The sequence below is a fragment of the Lithobates pipiens genome, unplaced genomic scaffold (genome assembly GCF_037356315.1).
Source record: "Lithobates pipiens isolate NorthernLeopardFrog02 unplaced genomic scaffold, aLitPip1_a1.2 Scaffold_16, whole genome shotgun sequence".
Classification (NCBI taxonomy): Eukaryota; Metazoa; Chordata; class Amphibia; order Anura; family Ranidae; genus Lithobates; species Lithobates pipiens.
Genome location: NW_027507748.1, coordinates 292,543,601 through 292,562,809, shown reverse-complemented (window position 1 = coordinate 292,562,809; position 19,209 = coordinate 292,543,601). Strand labels below are relative to the sequence as shown.

General features: G+C 45.5%; 1 protein-coding gene across 2 annotated transcripts in view; it reads left to right on the top strand.

Annotated features, from left to right (window-relative positions):
* Nucleotides 1-978: 978 nt before the first annotated feature.
* LOC143982648 (protein phosphatase 1H-like) overlaps nucleotides 979-19,209 on the top strand; it is an 88,165-nt gene continuing 69,934 nt past the window's right edge. Inside the window, exons 1-3 of one of the 2 annotated variants that reach the window (XM_077481546.1) lie at nucleotides 979-1,161; nucleotides 3,888-4,006; nucleotides 10,119-10,675. In XM_077481546.1, the coding sequence (XP_077337672.1) occupies nucleotides 10,422-10,675 (254 nt within the window). In that variant the 5' untranslated portion in view covers nucleotides 979-1,161; nucleotides 3,888-4,006; nucleotides 10,119-10,421. The remainder of the gene's footprint in view (nucleotides 1,162-3,887; nucleotides 4,007-10,118; nucleotides 10,676-19,209) is intronic. The other variant, XM_077481547.1, reaches the window with a different exon arrangement.

Sequence of the window (19,209 nt, the reverse complement as noted above, 5' to 3'; positions counted from 1 at the left end):
CTGGCCGCATCCACCCCTTTCCACAGCTCAGCACTCCAGTGAGCACAGGGGGGGGGGGGAGCAGAGCAGAGAGCTGACAGTCAGCAGCAGGGAGAACTGAGCGATTGGCAGTGTTCAATCGCTTCGTTCTCAGTTTTACAGGCGCCGGGGGACAGATGAAGTCCACTTAGATAAGTATGAATCTAAAAAAACAAAAAGCAAACATTCTTCTCTTTACATTTTCAATATGAGATAATCATGCAAAAAAAAAAAAAACGGATGACCATTCCTCCGATAATTATTGTGTGTATCAGGCGTTAGGCAAACCATACTTTGTGCAATTTTCTTTCCTTCAACCCGTTATTGTAGAAATACCCCATCAACACATTCAGTGATGATTTGGGAAATCCCTTCCGTTGCGCTATTGTATTCTGACAGTGGGAGGTTTTCCTACTGCAAGAATACAATGATCAATATGGGCAGCTACAGCTGCTGTCAGTGATTGCACAAATGAAGTTAATCGAGAGAGATGGACTTTAGTACCTGCCCATTGATGGATCAAAATGCGTCCAGTAGGAATTTTTGATCCGTCTATGGCCGGCTTTAGGCGCAGTTTTTTAAAGGCAATACAGGGGTGAAGAATGTCACACAATACAAATGCATTTGGCGTTTGAGATAAGCTAGTGCTTTGGATGAGGACATTGGGAAGACCACACACCATCCAATAAAAAAATGTTGAATATATGTTCGTCAAAGGGTATGGCGATGTCCCTCTGTGAGCTGCCAGAAGCAATCAAGGAATATGTTTTCTATGTGAAGGTGAACCGTGTTTGCCAATATTTCTGGTACTTTACAGAAGGTTTCAGCTCAGTTTTCCTGTGCTATCCAACTGCAATTAGCTTGCGAAAGGAAGGAGGAGATAAGAGTGTGTTGGAAGCAGCAAAGCACAGTATAGTGCAGCAGTGGGGGCTGGTTGCTCAGCTCCTCTAGCCCAAGGACAAGCAGAGTGCTGCAGCTCTGCAAGCAAGTGCAGTGTTTTGTCCTAAAGCACTGAGGTCAACGGACATCAAATCAGACAACGCTGAAATCTGGTGGATTGCGTCATCGTGATTCGTCATCAGCCATCTATATTTCTGCTGGAGCTCTAAAAAGTAGGAAGCAGGACAGGGAGGAGAGGACAAGGTGAGTCAATGGGCACAAGCCTTTCCATCTATAGGATATGAGTAGAGTAGGGTTGCCGCCTCATCCCTTTAAAGCCAAACACATTAATTACACAGGTTCTGTGGCTGATTAAGGTGGTAATTAAACTCACTTGGTTCCTTATCTGCATTGAATTAGCCTCAGAACTTGTGTAATTCATATGTTGTTTGGGTTTAAAAGGTTGAGGTGGCAACCCTAGTGTAGAGCCCTGTACAGATAAGCTAGGTATCACCTAGGAGTATATCCAGGTGGCCTTAGGCATGGTGCGTGGTCAGTGCAGCTATGGTCTGCATCTGTGTCAGTTCCCACAATCTGCGCAGGTAAGGTTCTGATCTCTCACACTTCCTAAGCGCTACAGTGGTGAAAATTCACTTTGCAAAGAATACCCAATTGTGTGCGTTCTTCAAAAATAGGATGTTTGCATATGGTTGGATGATTTGGCATAGCTTCACCTTATTCACTAGGCTAAGGGAAAATTCCCTTGCAAAGTGAAAAATTCTCTTTGCAAGATCAATATGCTTTATTTCTTTAGTAATTTGCATCATTTATTCAGACCCCCCCTGCTGTCAGCTCTCCGCTGTGTGCAGTGGGGTCCTGCGACATCAGTGCGTGCTTGTCACTCCTCGCAGCCCTTCATCCCTTCTCCAGACAGGAGATCAGTTAGATACAACAAAGACATCCTCTTCCTTTAGAAAAAGCAGATTTAAAACTTAAAAGCTTTAGTTTAAACACAGCTACGCCTCACACCCGTCAGCCCCTACATGTTTCCTCAATAGACTTTTTCAAAGGCTGTCACGTGACTTTCTCTCCTTCATTTAAAAACCCTTTCAGATGCCCCGCCCTTCTCCATAGAATTAACCCTGTCTTTACTCCTAGCAGTATTGTGTAATACTGACATACAATCACACCCATAGGTTGGACTTGTGTCCTTTTTCAACCTCACCTACTATGTAACTATGTAGCGCACTGCTGTACTGTCTGTGATAGTTGCACAAAGTTAAGCTGGATACACACAACTTTTGTTGTTTGATTTCCTTTAGATTTACCAAAACTTTGTAGTGCAAGGGCCGGCCTGATTGCATACAAATTGAAACTGTTTAGGTTTGACCTCATATTATATGGTTTTGGTAAATCGAAAGAAAAAATCTAAAGAAAATTGTATCGTGTATGGCCCCTTAAAGTGTCTCAACCATAAATGTCTCTTAGTTTTGTCCTTTTGGTCTGGTAACGTCACACCAACAACTAGTGTAGATTAGCGTTAGCCATCTAATGAGGATCACTTTTCATAGGCCATTTAAAAAGGAAGTAAACCCTGATGGGTTTACTTCCTCTTTCATTCCCTGCAAAGGCAAAGCATAATGGACTACTATGCATCGCATAGTAGTCCATTATGTGTCACTTACCTGACACAGGAGCCAGCGAAGTCACCGCTGTCCCCTGTAGTCCGGCGCATCCATCTTCTCGGTGGGTCTCGCTGCTCCGCCGCTGTCATTCGGCGAAGCCGCGATGACGTCACTCCCGCGCATGCGCACGGGAGCCAAAACGCGCGGCAGCTCCGTCATTGGAAATGCCGCGCTCAGTGCGCCTGAGCGCCGCTGTCTACGGCGAATGCGCCGTAGACAGCGGTGCCTGTCTTCGGGCAAATATCTCCTAAACCGTATAGGTTTAGGAGATATTTCTTGGACCTACAGGTAAGCCTTAATCTAGGCTTACCTGTAGGTCAAAGTGTGTTGTAAGGGTTTACAACCACTTTAACAGAGGGTAAGGAGGTGTTATGTCACCTCCTCACCCCCTCTTTAAACCCCTAAAAGCCTGCACCACTGTGCCGCAACTGCATGCATTGCAGCTGGTTGCGGCAGGCCCCATTCACTTGAATAGGTTACGATCAGCAGGTGGTAATTAGGGATGAGCTCAGGCATATTCGCATGGACCACGTGCAGAGCCCGCCAGGAAGTCGGCGCTAATCACAGGCAGTGAGACATTGCCCGATCTCTGCAGCCGCTGCAGCCGCACATCGGGGCAATGTCTCACTGCCTGTGATTAGCGCCGACTTCCTGGCGGGCTCTGCACATGGTCCATGCGAACACGCCTGAGCTCATCCTTAGTGGTAATGTCTGCCATATTCTTGCCACAGCCACGCAGGCATGTTATTTGTACACCCCTATCCATTGTCTCTGTTGCTTAAAGCGGAGCTCTAACACGCCTAACCCAAAAATTTAAAGTCGGCAGCTACAAATACTGTGTCTGATGATCTTTAATATAGGCACACTTACCTGTCCAGGGATCCTGCGATGTCGGCACCCCATCCGATTTTTCATTCCACTTCTCAGGTGCTGCCGCCACCGCCATTCCTTTGTAAGGGAAACCTGGTTCCCTAATGCACATGTGCAAAGCGCATTACACTTTGTGAATGGCCCAGCGGCAGGGGAAGGAGGAGGAGGAGGCCCAAGCTTCCGGGTTCCTGGGGGACCTCGCTGTGACGAAGTGGAGATGGGTACCTGGCAAAAACAGGTGCTCACTCCCCCCTCAACCTCGAAAGGTGCCAAATGTGGTAGTGGGGGGGGGGGGGGAAGGAAGCAAACATGCAGAGCTTCCCTTTTTGGATTGAGCTCCTCTTTAAAGCAGTATTTAACCCAAAATCAAACATTTATTATATTGCAGCTTAATGATTCTTACATGTGATGGCTGCATTTGCTTTCTTTTTTCAGCTTTCTTTCTTCGATTTTCATCTGGTGATCCAGCCAGTAGGCCTGTTGAATTTCAAGCATAAGCTCTCATGCAGAATGTATCAGCTACAGAAATGGGACAAACCACCTAACACTTGCAGGTGTGTTTACAATGATCAGCTTTTATTTAAACAATTATCCCACAAGGAAAATACAGTTTGCTGTAAAAAATAAATACATTAATAAAATAAATAAATTATATATATATATATATATAATGTATATACTTATAAAATATTAACTGAAGTATTGGCTTTAATTTTTTAGTGTACTTAAGTCTGCCAGTCACAGTGCATTTAACACCAAACCCCCCCCCCCCCCCCGACTGACAATTCTACTGCCCAAAGATGCCCCCTGTGCTCCTATGTCCAGAGTGAAGGCAGCACCCCTCCATATTTACCTGAACCCGATCTAGATCCATGTGCAGCAGCTCTCTCAGCTTTCTCCTTCCTCATTGGCTCAGATGCAGTAGCAGGAGCCATTGGGTCCTGCAGCTGTCAATTACAGCCAGTGAGGAGGGAGCAGCAGACAGCACCAACCTGGGTTTTATGGAGCAAGCACACATAAGTGCCCCCATAGCAATCGGCTTAATATGGAGGCGCTCAGTGGGGAGCATAGGGGACCCAAAAAGAGGAGGATTGGGGCTGCTCTGTGAAAAACCAATACACCAAGCAGGTAAGTATAACATGTTTGTTATTTACATTTTTTTTTAAATGTAACATTTTACAATCTCATTATCATTGCTTTAAAGAGGAGAAGTTGCATCTCCTTTCCCCCCTCAGCATGGGCATTCACAGAACTTTTTTCAGGGAGGGGCATCATTTTAGGGTCACCCATGTGCTGCCCTTTTTCGAAAATGTCATTATCACTTAATCATGGTCAGAGACTGCAGACGTAGTACAGTCCCTAGGATAAGTGATGGATAATGGCTGACAGGCCCTCTTACCAGACCCAGGGAAACTACAGCAGTGATGCCTTGAGCTGGTCGATCACTCACTCTGGATTCCCCAGGGGCGATTCTTGTCAGTAGTGTAGCATGTCTGTACCCTGGGAGTGGCTCAGTCTTTCTCTCTATGGTGGTACTGGGCAGCGGGGCTCTCTCACTGGTGGCGCTGGGCAGCATGGCTCTCTTGGGTGGCGCTGGGCAGCGTGGCTCCCTCTCCAGTGGTGCTGGGCAGCGTGGCTCCCTCTTCGGTGGTGCTGGGCAGCGTGGCTCCCTCTCCGGTGGTGCTGGGCAGCGTGACTCCCTCTCCGGTGGTGCTGGGCAGCGTGGCTCCCTCTCCGGTTGTGCTGGGCAGCATGGCTCCCTCTCTGGTGGGGCTGGGCAGCGTGGCTCCCTCTCTGGTGGCCCTAGGCAGCGTTGCTCTCTCTCTGGTGGCGCTGGGCAGCGTTGCTCTCTCTCTGGTGGCGCTGGGCGGCGTTGCTCTCTCTCTGGTGGCGCTGGGCAGCGTGGCTCTCTCTCTGGTGGCGCTGGGCAGCGAGGCTCTCTCGCTGATGACACTGGGCAGCATGACTCTCTCTTTGGCTTCCGCCCAGCACACTCCTCGTTCTTTGTCCTGAAGCACTCTCTCCCTCAGCTTTTTTCCAGGCTGCATTCTTTGATTGGACGTTAGTTATGGCCAATGGGGAAGGAACAGAGCGGGCAGGAAGCTGGATGGGGAACATAGTGAGAGCCACCGTCTCTTCTCCCTGACAGGAAAGGGGGGGGGGGGGCGAGAAGGGGAAACCTCTGACAGCCCGGAGCTTTCCTTTCTCCTGTCACAGCACCGCCGAGTTTACTGCTGGACTGAACGGGGAAAAGAGCCCACAGTCACACTACATACCATAGCGATGCCACTGTGCAGAAATTAACAGTGCTGATCTGATTCCAGGGGGGTACACTTGATTATCCTTGCCCCTACCTGAGGACACCCATGCCCCTCAGTTCTGTTTGTTTGGAACAAGAATGGAGAATGAACATGGCCACCATCTAACAGGAGGTCAGATCACGTCAGGGGGAAAAAAAGGGAAATCGGAGGAGGCTGAGAAGAATAGGCACTTTTTTGAGTTAAGAATGCATACCTGAATATATCTCCACAAGGAAAAGGGTAAAGCCAGCTCTGTATTCCCAACCATAAAAAAAGGGGATACCAACGTCCTGATTATAAGAAGAAAATATGTGTTGGATTTTCAAGGTACCCCATGCACATCAAAATCCCATATAGCTGAAAAGATTATTTTTAACCAAAGTTTCTTGTCACTTTAAATATACCATTGAAAGTATTGTATTATATTGGTTTAACAAGTGCAAAAAAATAGTTGTTCATCCAGCCAGAAACCTTGTGAGGTGATAATTTCCTGTACTCTGCCTATCGACTGTTATCAGTTAGAATTGTTCCCTGATATCTCTGTGGGCTACAAAGCACCTCTCCTGATACTGATGAGAGAGAAAGAGTTATGTAGTCCTAACACACTCCTTGTCCTAGGATGACAACACTGCTTAGTACGATTGTCACCCTAGGACAGGAAGTGAGTTAATTGCAGGATTACCAGGTTACAATGAGACCCCTTTCACACTGAGGACTTTCACTCTAAAAAAGGGCCTGAAAAGCTCATAAAAACCCTTTTTCCATTCAAATCAATCAATGCTTTCACACTGGGGTAGTGCGCTGGCAGGGCGGTGAAAAAATGCCCCTCTCCATTGAAATGAAAAAGAGCCTGAAAAGCTCTTCAAAAGCACGCAGTGTTTTACTGGCGGTTTAGAAAAGCCTCAGTGTGAAAGGGGCCTAAAGGAAAATATGTGTACTAAGAAAACTAATGCAGCCATTAATCAAAGGACCAGTAAACTGCAATGCTATCGATTTTTGTTCTTGGGATTGGATACTGTACACATTTTTGGGCATGCTTGGACCTAAAAAGAATTGGATATGCACCCCAAAAGCTTGTCATGAAAAATGTATTTGTTAGTGCAAACAAAAAAAGGTCCACTGACCCAAAAGTGGAACCCCTGCTTAATTGACTCCCCCCCCCCCCCCCTCCCTGGGGCCATGTTTGGCACCTTTCATGGGGAAGGGAGAATGGGGACCTGTTTTTTTACAAGTACATGTCCCCAGATCAGGGAGCATCCCGGAGCTGTCCCTCTGAAGTTTGGTCCCCTCCTCCTTTCTCTGCCGCCGGGCCAATTAGAAAGCGCAGCACGCTTCACAAATGCACAGTAGGGAATCGGCTGTGAAGGCGAAAGATTTCACTGCCGGGTTCCCTTATTACAAATGGCAGTGGCAGCCCCCCGAGAGCTGATCCGAAGATTGGCTGGGGTGCTAACATCACGGGAACCCTGGACAGGTAAGTGTCCTTAAATTTAAAGTCAACAGCTACAGTATTTGTAGCTGCTGACTTATATTTTTTTCATGGGGGCCCGGAACTCCTCTTTAGATTGTAAGGGTTTAATTTTTTTTAAATAACTGTAGTGCCGGCTCCTGATGAGCATACGCTATATGTTTTTCAAAATTAATATTCCTAAAACCACAGTTGGGTTTTGGGGCTAATTTTGCTAAATTATGGTTTCAGTACCAGTCTGGCTGGATTGCACTGACTTCTTCTTGGCTGCAGGTGTCGCTGTCACCGCCAGCAAGTGGTAGAGCGCAGTCTAGTTAGGTGTATTGAGTATCACGTTTTCTCAGAACAAGCCCAGTGGGAGTGTTCTCCTGCTGTGCACTCTGGGAGGTGGTATTTTAACGTACTGAGATCACGTGCTTCGGGGTTCCGGTCCAGAAGATATTTTCTGTCTATTTGGCCCTGGTCCTCCTGACCAGCCCCCATGGCCCTTCTGGCATGGGGTGCGGATCCATGCAATTCCGAGCCTCGGGGCTGGATAGCTCGAGGCAAAGCAACTGCAGGGACAGGCCTGAATGGATTTGAGGCCCTAATGATCCAAGGGTGGTCCAGTGCCGTCTTATCTGAGGAGAGGCCCAGCAACTGGAGAAGCATCCAGGGGAGGACTCTTTGGGAGAATGCCATGCGTAAGGCTGGTTTCTCTGAAGGAGCCTGGAGGCTCAGTTGAAGGACACTTTATGGATTCACATTCATATGGACCGGCTGAGAGATACTGGTATCGTGTGATAGTTCTCTAAATTTACTGTCTACATCCCTCAGTTATATTCAAGTCTGTGGCAGAGACTTTTCATCAAGTGTTCTATATCCAAGACTGTGGCAGAGACTTTGGTTTACTTAACACCTTATGGGTTGCTAGGCCTTGTGAGAGGAGGTCTATCTAGAGGTTGTGAGAATCCAGCTGTGAAACAGTAATTCTCTGGATTTCTTCTATAAGAGACTTTCTATTTTTGTAGTCCAAAAGTACCTGGACTTTCTTCTTAACCCTCTACCCTCCATATAAGAGACTGTGTTATCTTCTAAATAAATAACCCAAAAGAAGATTCAGTGTCAGTTTCTGCATTTCTTTGGGCCATTTACCACGGGAGGCAAGGTCAAGAAGGTAACGGTAAGCCCATTAAAACCAGCAGCTCCTTGGGGGGGGTCAGTGCTAAATAGCAAACATATAATACTTACCTCCACTGTGCAGCTCATTTTGCACAGAGTGGCCCTGGACATCTTCTTCTGGGGTCCCCCAGAAGAAGCGCTCTCCCGAGGGGGTTACCTTGCAGGCACACTCCCATGTCCAGCATTTGCATCTATAGCCGCCGAATGTATGACTCGGCCCCATCCCCTGGCACCCACATCATTAGATTTGATTGGCAGCAGCAGGAACCAATGGCTGCGCTGCTATCAATCTATTTAATAAAGAGCCGAGAACCCCCCGCAGAGAGACAGCGCATCCCAGCCACGGTCAAGTTCCAGGGCTCAGGTAAGTAAAACGGGCGACTGGGGGGGGGGGGCGGTCACTGCCAGGTGTTTTTACTCTTAATAGTGATAATCGTTACTTTGCTATTTTATTTGTGCAACAAAGTTTCTATATTCAAGCATTGCTTTAGGGACCGGTTCACACAGCGAGGCGCGGCGAGGCGTCTCCGACTTGCCTCGCCGCGACCTGCGGGGACCTCAGCGGCGACTTGCAGAGGACTTCTGTATAGAAGTCAATGCAAGTCGCCCCCGAAGTCGCCCCGAAGTAGTACAGGAACCTTTTTTCTGAGTCGGAGCGACTCGAGTCGCTCCTCTCAGAACGGTTCCATTGTACAGAACGGGGGCGACTTGCGGGAGCGAGGCGAGGCGAGCCGTGTCGCCTCGCATCGCCTCGCTGTGTGAACCGGCCCTTAGGCTTCATGTACACTGCTCCTGGTAAAACATGTTCAGAGGCAGTTGGATGCTTTTTTCAGCTGCCCCTGAACTCATCCAATGCTATCTTATGTGACATGTACACAGATTAGTTTAATGTCGTTTTTAGGAAGTTTATAGGCATTTCTTTGAAGGTAAAAAAAAGTTCAGACGCCAAACGTGTTTCTGACGTTTCAGACGCCAAACGTGGCTAGATATGGTAACTTGTGTTTAGCCATGTTTCGTTTACAGGCGTTTTTAATTTTTGGCAAAATTTTTTATTTTTTTTAACTGCAACTAAATGCGGCATGTAAACACGGGAAAGCGGACATTTTAAACGTGGGTTACTATCTGTCAAATTAAATCGTTCTGGAGAGGTTGTACAAACGTCCCGTGTACATTAAGCCTTATTGTTCATTTCTGCTTAAATGAATAAGTGGATTTTATTAGCCCACACCTCCCATTCCTACCTGCTTACCAGGGCTTACATTACATTTCCCCCGGGCCCTGTCAGGTCAACAGAGGGGCCCAGGGGGTGGAAGCAGAGGAGGGACTTTTTTTTTTCATTTTCCTGGGGTAAGCAAATAAAGTCAGTGCCGCTGTTCTGTTGCCCCCATCTGGGGGGTTGTAGGTAGAGTGGGCATCACCTGGAAGGCTGTACGGGGCGCCGTGGTTTCTAACAGCAGCCCTGTGTATGGGGCTTTAGAGATGAGCATTTAACCCTTGCAGCATTGGTGGGTGTGCACAGCAAGTGTAGTTTTTCTCTTGTGCCCCAATTTAGGCTTTAAAAATGTGCTGAGAAACGGATTGTGTTTATTCGTGTTTTGTGATAGCAGTAGTTGTAGTTCTTCCTACATAAGCATTCCACACACTGCATTGCACACGTGATGATGAATTGTTTCATTTCTGTTTCCTCATCCCCTTTTGAACTGTAATGATCTGCTTGTCTTTACATTGACTTTGCAGGACCTGAGAGTACACAGAGGAAGAGCCCAGGAGCTGACAGAGGAGGAGTTTTGCCAGGCTCTGTATGCTGACACTGGGTGTGCAATCTACTACTGTTTGCTAAGCTCACTTGCTTTGAGCAGTGCGGGAGCATAAGACCTAACCAGCATGACTTGTGAGAATTAACAGTGTGTGCTGAGCTGGGAGCTTGCTGCTGCTGGAGGGGCACTTCATACAGACTGACAGTCCACCTGCGTCCCCACAACACAGCTGGATGCCCCCTTCTGCCCCCAGCCACCCATCTCCGCTCTTACTTGCACGGTGATGATCAGTAAGGTCAAAGCGGCTGTATCAGGGCTGGTGGGGTCGCTGTCCAACAAGCACAGTGCTCTGCCCAGCCCCTGTACCCCTGAAAAGGAGCCCCCCGCGGCTGCTGTTGCAAAACCTCAGCCCCCCTGCAGACCACCATTCTTGAAGTTGTCTTCGGAGGAGATCCACAAATTGGGTGACCACAATAGCAGGATTGTTCTGAGTCTGAAGTCCCCCGAAGAGCTGTACTGGGGCACTGGCTACGCTGAGTAAGTACACCGTCAGTCTAGTATTTTATTTGCTTGTGTTTCTCAGTATTCTAATAGTATGCAATGATATCTGTTTAAGCCAGCCATAGACGGATCGAAGCTGTTAAGTCAAACATCAATCCGTCTGTAGACAAGTTGGTTGTCCTGATATCGACTTCAGTACAACCAGCATGTCGGTTTTATATCACTCAATCACCGCTGGCGGCTATAGCCACCGGCAGTGATCATTTTATTCTGCCGGTGGGGAAGGAATAATGCTGTGAGAGGGATTCCCTCATCAACACTGACCGTGTTGATTGGAGAATCGAGCAACTTTTCTTTCAACCCGGAAAGAAGGAAAGAAAATAGCATAATATATAGCCTGCCTTAGTCATGTCCAAATTGTGGAAATTCGGTGGGCCAAATCTCTCCACATTTTTCGATCTTTTACTTCTATTAGTTGTTTCATGACCTGGTTGGTGTAAGGCTGGCCATAGATGGAACAATTTTCTTTCCAGCAACCTGTGGAATTGCTCAATTCCAACATCAACACAGCCATTGTTTTCTGATGGGAGAAGCTGCTAGCAATAATCGCATGTAATATCCAACAGGCTGGTTTTACCCAAGCTGAATGATCAATTGACTTGGGTACATTCAGCCTGTCTATACAGGGTTCCTACTAAACCATCAAAGATTCAAACCATCTGTGGCCAGCTTAAAGTGGTGTTAAAGGTTCAGCTTTAAAAAAAAATAAAAAATAACATGCTATACTTGCTCTGTGTATGGTTTTGCACAGATCAGCCACAATTCTCCTCTTCTAGGGTTCCCCCGCTGGCGCTCCTGACTCCTTCCCCTTGACCAGTTTTCCCAATAGCAAGCCACGTGCAATGGGGGCACTGGCACATGCTTGCTCTCGAGCCCCGCTCTATGCATCCATAAGGCACATAGAGCCTAAGCTTGACCCTCGTCCCTTTCCATCCTTCTGTCTCTTCACATTGGCTGTGATTGATAGCAGCACCAGCTGCTGTCTCAGCCAATGAAGAGAGGGAGTCCCGGGGGGGGGGAAGCAGCACACAAAAGGTTTTTTACCTTCATGCATTGCTTTTACAATACTACACTATGTACTCCCCTACCCAAAAATACACTAATTGCTCCATACACCCACAAATTATTGTTAGTACATCCTGACATAAGTACAAATAAAGGGAATTTTTACTCCAGGAAATATGTCAGATGATGTGACTGATATCTTCTTTTGAAAATGCTAGTTGCCTGGCTGTCATGATGAACTAGTATTTTTAGTATTATAGTATCAGTATAGTCAGAAAGATGCAGATCAGAAATGTTGACTTTGCTCTGACTTTCTAACTTACATACTTTTGCCTGTTCAGAGGCAGCCAGGGTGATAAGAGTTTTAAGAGGTCAGTAATAAGAGCCTCGCTACTTTTGTCAGTACAGGTAAAGCTGAATTCTGGGAAAACAAAGAGCATTCCCTTGCAATGGGCATCTGCCTGTACTGCAAGGGTTAACTGCTTGTTTATGTTTAGGTGTAGCAGTTTTACTTACCTGATTCAGGCTCCCACAGACTTCTCCACATTGCAGCCTCTTTGACCCTGCACTCTGGTGATCCTCTGATGTCACCAAGACCAATGCAGGTACCATAGCCCTGAATTGGAAGTGAGAATGCTGTTGGACAACCCATTGTTGGAGCATAGGGGATAGGGGAGCATTGTTTGCTGGAGGATCTAGCAATTAAACCACCCCCTAGACCAGGGGTCTCCAAACTTTCTAAACAAAGGGCCAGTTTACTGTCCTTCGGACTTAAGGGGGCCGGACTGTAGTCGCTGGGAGTAGAAAAGGTCCTGATATCAGTGGGAATAAACCCTGCCCATCTTTGGTGTCAGTGGGAGGAATTGTGCCCTGTGATTGGGCCCCATTGTTGCTGTCATTAGGAGAAATTGTGCCGCATTATTGGTGTCAGTGGAGGGAATTATGCCCCATTGTTGGTATCCATGGATGAAAATAGTGCAGCTCCATTGCAAGGGAAGACATTTAAGCTTCATTTGCGCAAGCGGTTACACACACTGAAATTTCCTGCAGCAATATTCAGATTCCTGCAGCTGGTATTGACAGATGTGTGCGAATAGCTGAGCACAAAGTGCCTCCGGCCAAGATCATCGCAGATAATCGCTGGTTGTGCAGCTATTCTTATGCGTTTGTCAATTTCACTTGGAGGAATCCACTGGAAATTGCTGTGTGTGTGTGTGCTGATAGGCGTTTCTCAACCTCTTCTGAACGCTGGAACATCACACCAAGTAATCCACGTTTAAAAACGCATGTTTAGCAGCGTTTACAAGCCGTGTTTAGCCGCGTTTGAGTTCAGACGTGTGTTTGAGTTCAGACGTGTTTACTAAAGATAACCTCAGGAGACCCTCCCAAATGATTAGAAAGCACTAAAAACAAGTATTTATTAACTATTTCAGCCATTCTGTGAGAGAACAGCGAGAGTAGCAGCTTAGAAAGCAGTATGCTTATAGCTAGCTGTTATTTTTTGGTTGGTTTGTTAATATGGATCCCAGGATGAGCGTGTGTGAGGAAACGCTCCTGATGTTGCTTTTTCTGAGGCTCCAAAGACGTAGAAAATTATGTGATAGGACCAGAGTTCGTCACTACTGGACACATCCATTGATGGCTCAACGCATGTCCACAGGATGCTTTTCTAATATGTATGTTCAGCTGCATAATTGCCCAGAGAAGGTGTATTGTACAGCATAATTGGCTGAGGAGGGGAATATCACATCTACAAATGATCTACAAATACTGGGATTGCTAAAGGGGTGCTCACTGCTGAGCTCTGAGGAAGAGGGATGTGTCCCTCGAAACGCGTCAGCTGGCAGGGACTTTTGGGAGTTTTTTCGTGATGCCTTTGAGAAGTCTCATTTATCTGTGACTGGATGCTGCTACTTGTTGACTACTCATATGGCAAGAATCTTTACTATTGTTTGTGAGTAGTTTTCTTCTTATCTTTCTAATAAATATTACTCAAAGATAATGCACATGGCTGGTGCACCCTCTTTGTTTTTCTTTTACTTGGGGAATATTACATGGTATAGCAAGCTTGCATACAGTTATAATTGAGTTTTGGGGGTGTTCTTAGCATTTTCCAGACTCAAAAGTAATAAATAAAATGTTTCCCTATAAAAAACGCTACTAGACGAAAAAGCACCTAAACACGGGTAGCAGCGTTTGAAATGCCTCTAAACACAGCCTCTGACTGCATTTTTTTGGGGGTTCCAAAAAAGCCTCTAAACGACTATAAACTAACATGGTACTGATCAGGAGCACTTGAAAAAAAATGCCCAACTGCTCCTAAATGTCTGTTTACTAGCAGCAGTGTACATGAGGCCTTAGGCCTGCCCCCCCAAGCCCTGACCACCCACATTCTCCAGGGCAGGCACGTTGCCCGCCCCAATGAATCCACCCACTGGTTCTTCAGTGCACCAACTTTAATTCAACACTCATACAACTTAATATATCCTCCATCCCATGTCCTCTTCCTCCTCTAGTGTCCTCTCGTCTTCTTCATCCAGTCCCATCTCGTCATCCTCCAATCCCATCTTTTCCATCCCACGTCATCCTCATCCTCCAGGCCCATCTCCTCCATACCATGTCCTCCTCCAGTCCCATCTCCTCCACCTCCTCCTCCCCTTCCAGTCCCATCTCCTCCAAACCCATGTCCTCCTCCATTCCCATCCCATCCCCTACATCTCATGTTTTCCTCTTCCAGTTCCATCTCCCCTATCCCACGTGCTCCTCTCCCAGTCTAATCTCTCCCATCCGACATCCTCCTCTTCCAGTCTCATCTCCCCATCACATGTCCTCCTTCTCCTGGGCCTCCCCATCACATGTCCTCATCCATTCCAGATGTAAACGCATCTGAGTGCTGTTTAACGCTAGGCGTGTTTTTAGTGCTTCAATGTTAATTCATTTCAATGGGAAGAATAAATTATTATTCTACCCAATGAAATTAACACCCAAGAGCTTGACACGCCTAAACACGTTACACACGTTTATGATGCCAAGGGGGTAAGACATGTAGGAGAGTTGGCAATACATCCAGTGTGCCTGAGGACTGAGGCCGCGTACACACGGGCGGATTGTCTGCCCAACTAAGTTCGTCAGACAATCCGACAGACAGTCCATTCAACTTTTGAATGAACGGACTTGACCACACACGATGAACAGACAGTCCGCTGAAAACTTGCGCGATGACGTGTACAGCACGTACGACGGGACTAGAAAAACGACGTCCAATACACTGCAATGCAACCTTCGGCCGTGTAAATCCTTTCTGAGCATGCGCCATACTTAGTCCGTCCAACTTGCCTACACACGAGCGGACTGTCCGCTGAAACCAAGTTTGGACGGACAAAACCAAGTTTGGACGGACAAAATTACGGAAATTCCGAAAGACTAAGTCCGTCAGACTGTCCGCTGAAAAAGTCCGCTGAAGCCCACACACGAGCGGATTGTCCGCTGAAACACGGTTCAGCGGACTAAGTTGGGCAGACAATCCGCCCGTGTGTACGCGGCCTAACTCTGATGGAGAACATGTGTTATATTCTTCACTATGTAGCTGTGTGCTGGAAAAGGTTACAGAGCACTGTATACATGGATATTCTGAGTGCAGAATGAGTTTTCTAGTTCTATAATTCTACCCTGTACGGATAACAGTGATGTGCGTTATGTGCAGTACATCATGTTACAGTAATAAGACTCAGACAGATCTAACTACACTATAATCTCAGCTTGTCAATTGGAAAGGTAAGTGCAGCATAACAGTACTTGTTTGCAATACATTTGTATTAAATCAGTGTACAAACAAACATTTTCTTTAAATATTTATTAAAAGTAATAAAAATGTAAAAGTATTGCTAATACAAATATTTGCACACAAGGGATTTAATAAAGTCATTCTGCACAAAGGGGATTTATTGAGTATGATTAAATGTAGGTCTGAAATATTTGCTGCGTTAAGCCTAACTATAAAAGGTAGAGTGGTGTTTATTAAATAAGGCTGCGGAATTTTAATGTTGTGCGCATGCGGCTCAACATCTTTCAGGTTTCAGTCTTTATTCAGATAGATGCAGTAACAGTGCCCATGGATTCTTGGAAATCAGAAGCTCAATTTTGGTAGTGTTCCACCATGACGAGCACATCTGGATTTTAGAAAAGAAAATTCTAATATTTTGTGGACTTTAAAAGGCACATAAGTACTATATCTAAAAGGTAACAAAGATTTTTATTTATTTTAACAAAGTGACAAAGTTTAGACAATTGCATGTGCAAAAAAAGAATAAGAAGTAGTACTAATGGGGCCTGCACAGAACTAGATCTGACATCCTCCAATAAGACTCATAATTAGATATACAATACAGAGATGCAATACAAAACCATTGATTTTAACGGTGAGTATAAAAAATTGGTTAAAGGTATGTTAAGTCTAGTCCCGGAGGTATTGTCAGGCGTGTAGGTCCAATTTAGTTGACATGGTGGCTCGACGTGTTCTGCACTTAAATTATTGCTTCTTCAGGAGTGATTCACTCTAGAAAGATATATAGATATATATATATATAAAGATATACATATTTTTACAAATTACAACATAGCATCCATTTTTAATACAGAGATAATCATTTAGAAATAAGTAACAATAAAAACACTTAAAAAATTGCCCAGCGCCTATAAAAAAACCCCGGTGCGGCTGCGGCGGTAGAGGGGAGCACAGAGAGAACCACCCTTAAGGTCCCGGAGGGTAAGGAGCAAAGTGAGCAGATTGGAATCTCAACACAGCAAGCATGCATGCAGAACAGTGCGAAGGCACCAATATAATAATCATGCATGCACTGCTTGTATAGGAAATAAACTGGAAATACATCTGGATTTTAGGCTGAATGTTTGAAGAAAACAAGAACATGAGCTTAAAAAAAAAAAAGAAACTTTAAAAATCTATTTAAAGAATAGCTATTAATAAATCCTGTACCAATCTCATGCTCTCGGGTAGATTGTGTTTCTTGTTTAACCACTTGACCACTGGGCATTTAAACCCCCTTCCTAACCAGACCAATTTTCAGCTTTTGGTGCTCTCACACTTTGAATGACAATTACTCAGTCATACAACACTGTACCCATATGAAATGTTTGCCCTTTTTTTCACACAAATAGAGCTTTCTTTTGGTGGTATTTAATCACCGCTTGGTTTTTTATTTGTTGCGCTATAAATCAAAAAAGGCTGAAAATTGTGTAAAAAAAATAGATTAAATTCTTTGTTTCTGTTAAAATTTATTGCACAGTTTGGGCAGAGTACTGGAAGAGTATTGCACAGTATGGGCAGAGTACTGGCAGAGTACTCTGCCCATATATGCCCAGTATGGGCTGAGTACTGCAGAGTATTGGCAGAGTATTGCACAGTATGGGAAGAGTACTGCAGAGTATGGGCACTGAGCAGCCCACAGCGCTGTTGCAATCTCTCCCCCTCTTCCCTCGCTCTGTACCAAGCGGTACAAAGTGGGGAGTGAGGAACCGGCGTCATGACATTTACAGGTGATCGTGATCACGTGGTAAACGGCCGCTACCAGCAGCGATTTACTGCGAACCGTGATGCGCTGGGTCTTCCGGACCCAGCAGTCACGGATGTGGGGGTGTGTGTTTGTATATAGCATGTAAAAACGATGCTATATATACTGGAATTATTTATTTTTTATACTAGTAATGGCAGTGATCAGCGACTTATAGTGGGACTGTGATAGTGCATCAGGTAATCTGACACTAAATTACATTGGGTGGGAGGTAGGTAAACTGACTAATGCAGGCCAAACATGGTCAAATTATTGAAAATAATTTTCTTTTGAAAATCAGAAAATTTGTGCATTTTGTGATCCGTTAGTACCATCATTGATTTAAAAAATCAGCCAACCAAGCCTTCAATTTCACCTCATGTTGCTACAGAAAAGAATTTTCGTGGCTGGGAATCTTCTTTACTTTCTGGGAATTTTTCTTTTCATGCGCATTTCTTTTTCGATTACATTTCTCGCACGATTCTCCCATCATTGATTAGAAAATCGTTTGTTTTTCAAAAAATTTCCAACATGTCCGATTACTCAAATTTGATTGCCGCACGAAAGTCGTCTGTTGCTGCAGCCCATTAATGGTGCGAAATATGAATGAAAACTCTTAGATAAGATTTTCGAAATTCGGCCCATGTATGGCCTGCCTAACTGACACTGACATCACCAGTGACACGAATACAGTTATCAGTGATGATGGTTACACTATCACTGTACTAATGACACTGGCTGTGAAGGCGCTAACATCTTAGGGGTAATTTAAGAGGTTAAGTGTGTGCCTAACAAGTGTTAATGTGTGCTGTTTTTTTTACTAAAAATCTGTTTGTTTCTTCTCCCTGCTTTGCAGGAAGAGGAAACAAAGAGATCATATTTTTCTGCGCAGAGCACTGTGTGTTTGTCAACACAGAGCGCTGGGCTGTAATTGGACATAGCTGATTGGCAGGGCTCAGCCATGAGTTATTGGCCGGGACCTGCTTCTGCTGTATACAATCACCCAGAAGAAGACCGCAATATACAAGTACGTCACTTTATGAGCCACCCATCTGCAGTACGGTTAAGGTATGTGCTGTTACCTTAATGATAACCTGCTAAAAATACCTTCCCATAAGATTAAAAGAACATCTGACTTAGTTCAGGCTCGAACACCAGTCCCTGACTTCAGGCACCCGCATGTGAACAGCGGCAGCTGCTGTCATTACTTTGTATAGGCTGAGCGGCCAACACTATTTGCATACGCTGGTCATTCCAGCAGCAAGAATCCACTGACTCTGGGTGAAATAGTGATTGGCTGAAAATACCATAGTGCTTATCTAAAACAAACTACAGCTATAACGCAGGGTCGATCAGTAAAATTAATGGGGCTTAGGACAAGGAGTGGTGTAGTGGGTAGCACTCTCACCTAGCAGTAAAGGGTTGCTGGTTTGAGTCTTAACCATGACACTACCTGCCTGGAGTTTGCATGTTCTCCCTGTGCCTGTACGGGTTTCCTCCGGGTATTCCGGTTTCCTCCCACACTCCAAAGACCTGCTGGTAGGTTAAATGGCTTCTGTCTAAAATTGGCCCCAGTATATGAATGTGAGTTGGGGACCTTAGATTATAAGCTCCTTGAGGGTAGGGACTGATGTGAATGTACAATGTATACGATGCGTAGATTGACAGCGCTATATAAGTACCTTTAAATAAATAAATAAGGAGAGGAAGGGGGAAGTGAGGAGAGAAGGAGGGGGAAAGGATTTGTAAAGGTTTGTGAAAACCACTGTAGATGAGCTGCTCCTCTGAAGAGGTCTTGAGTGGTCTATTCGCATGTGGAAATATAAACAAGAGAGGGCTTACATCTGTGACGCCAAGACGTAGGGCAAACGTGTATGTGTTTTCAGGGCTCAGAGACATAAAGCACATAGTATTGCCCCAGGAGCCCTACAGCAGACT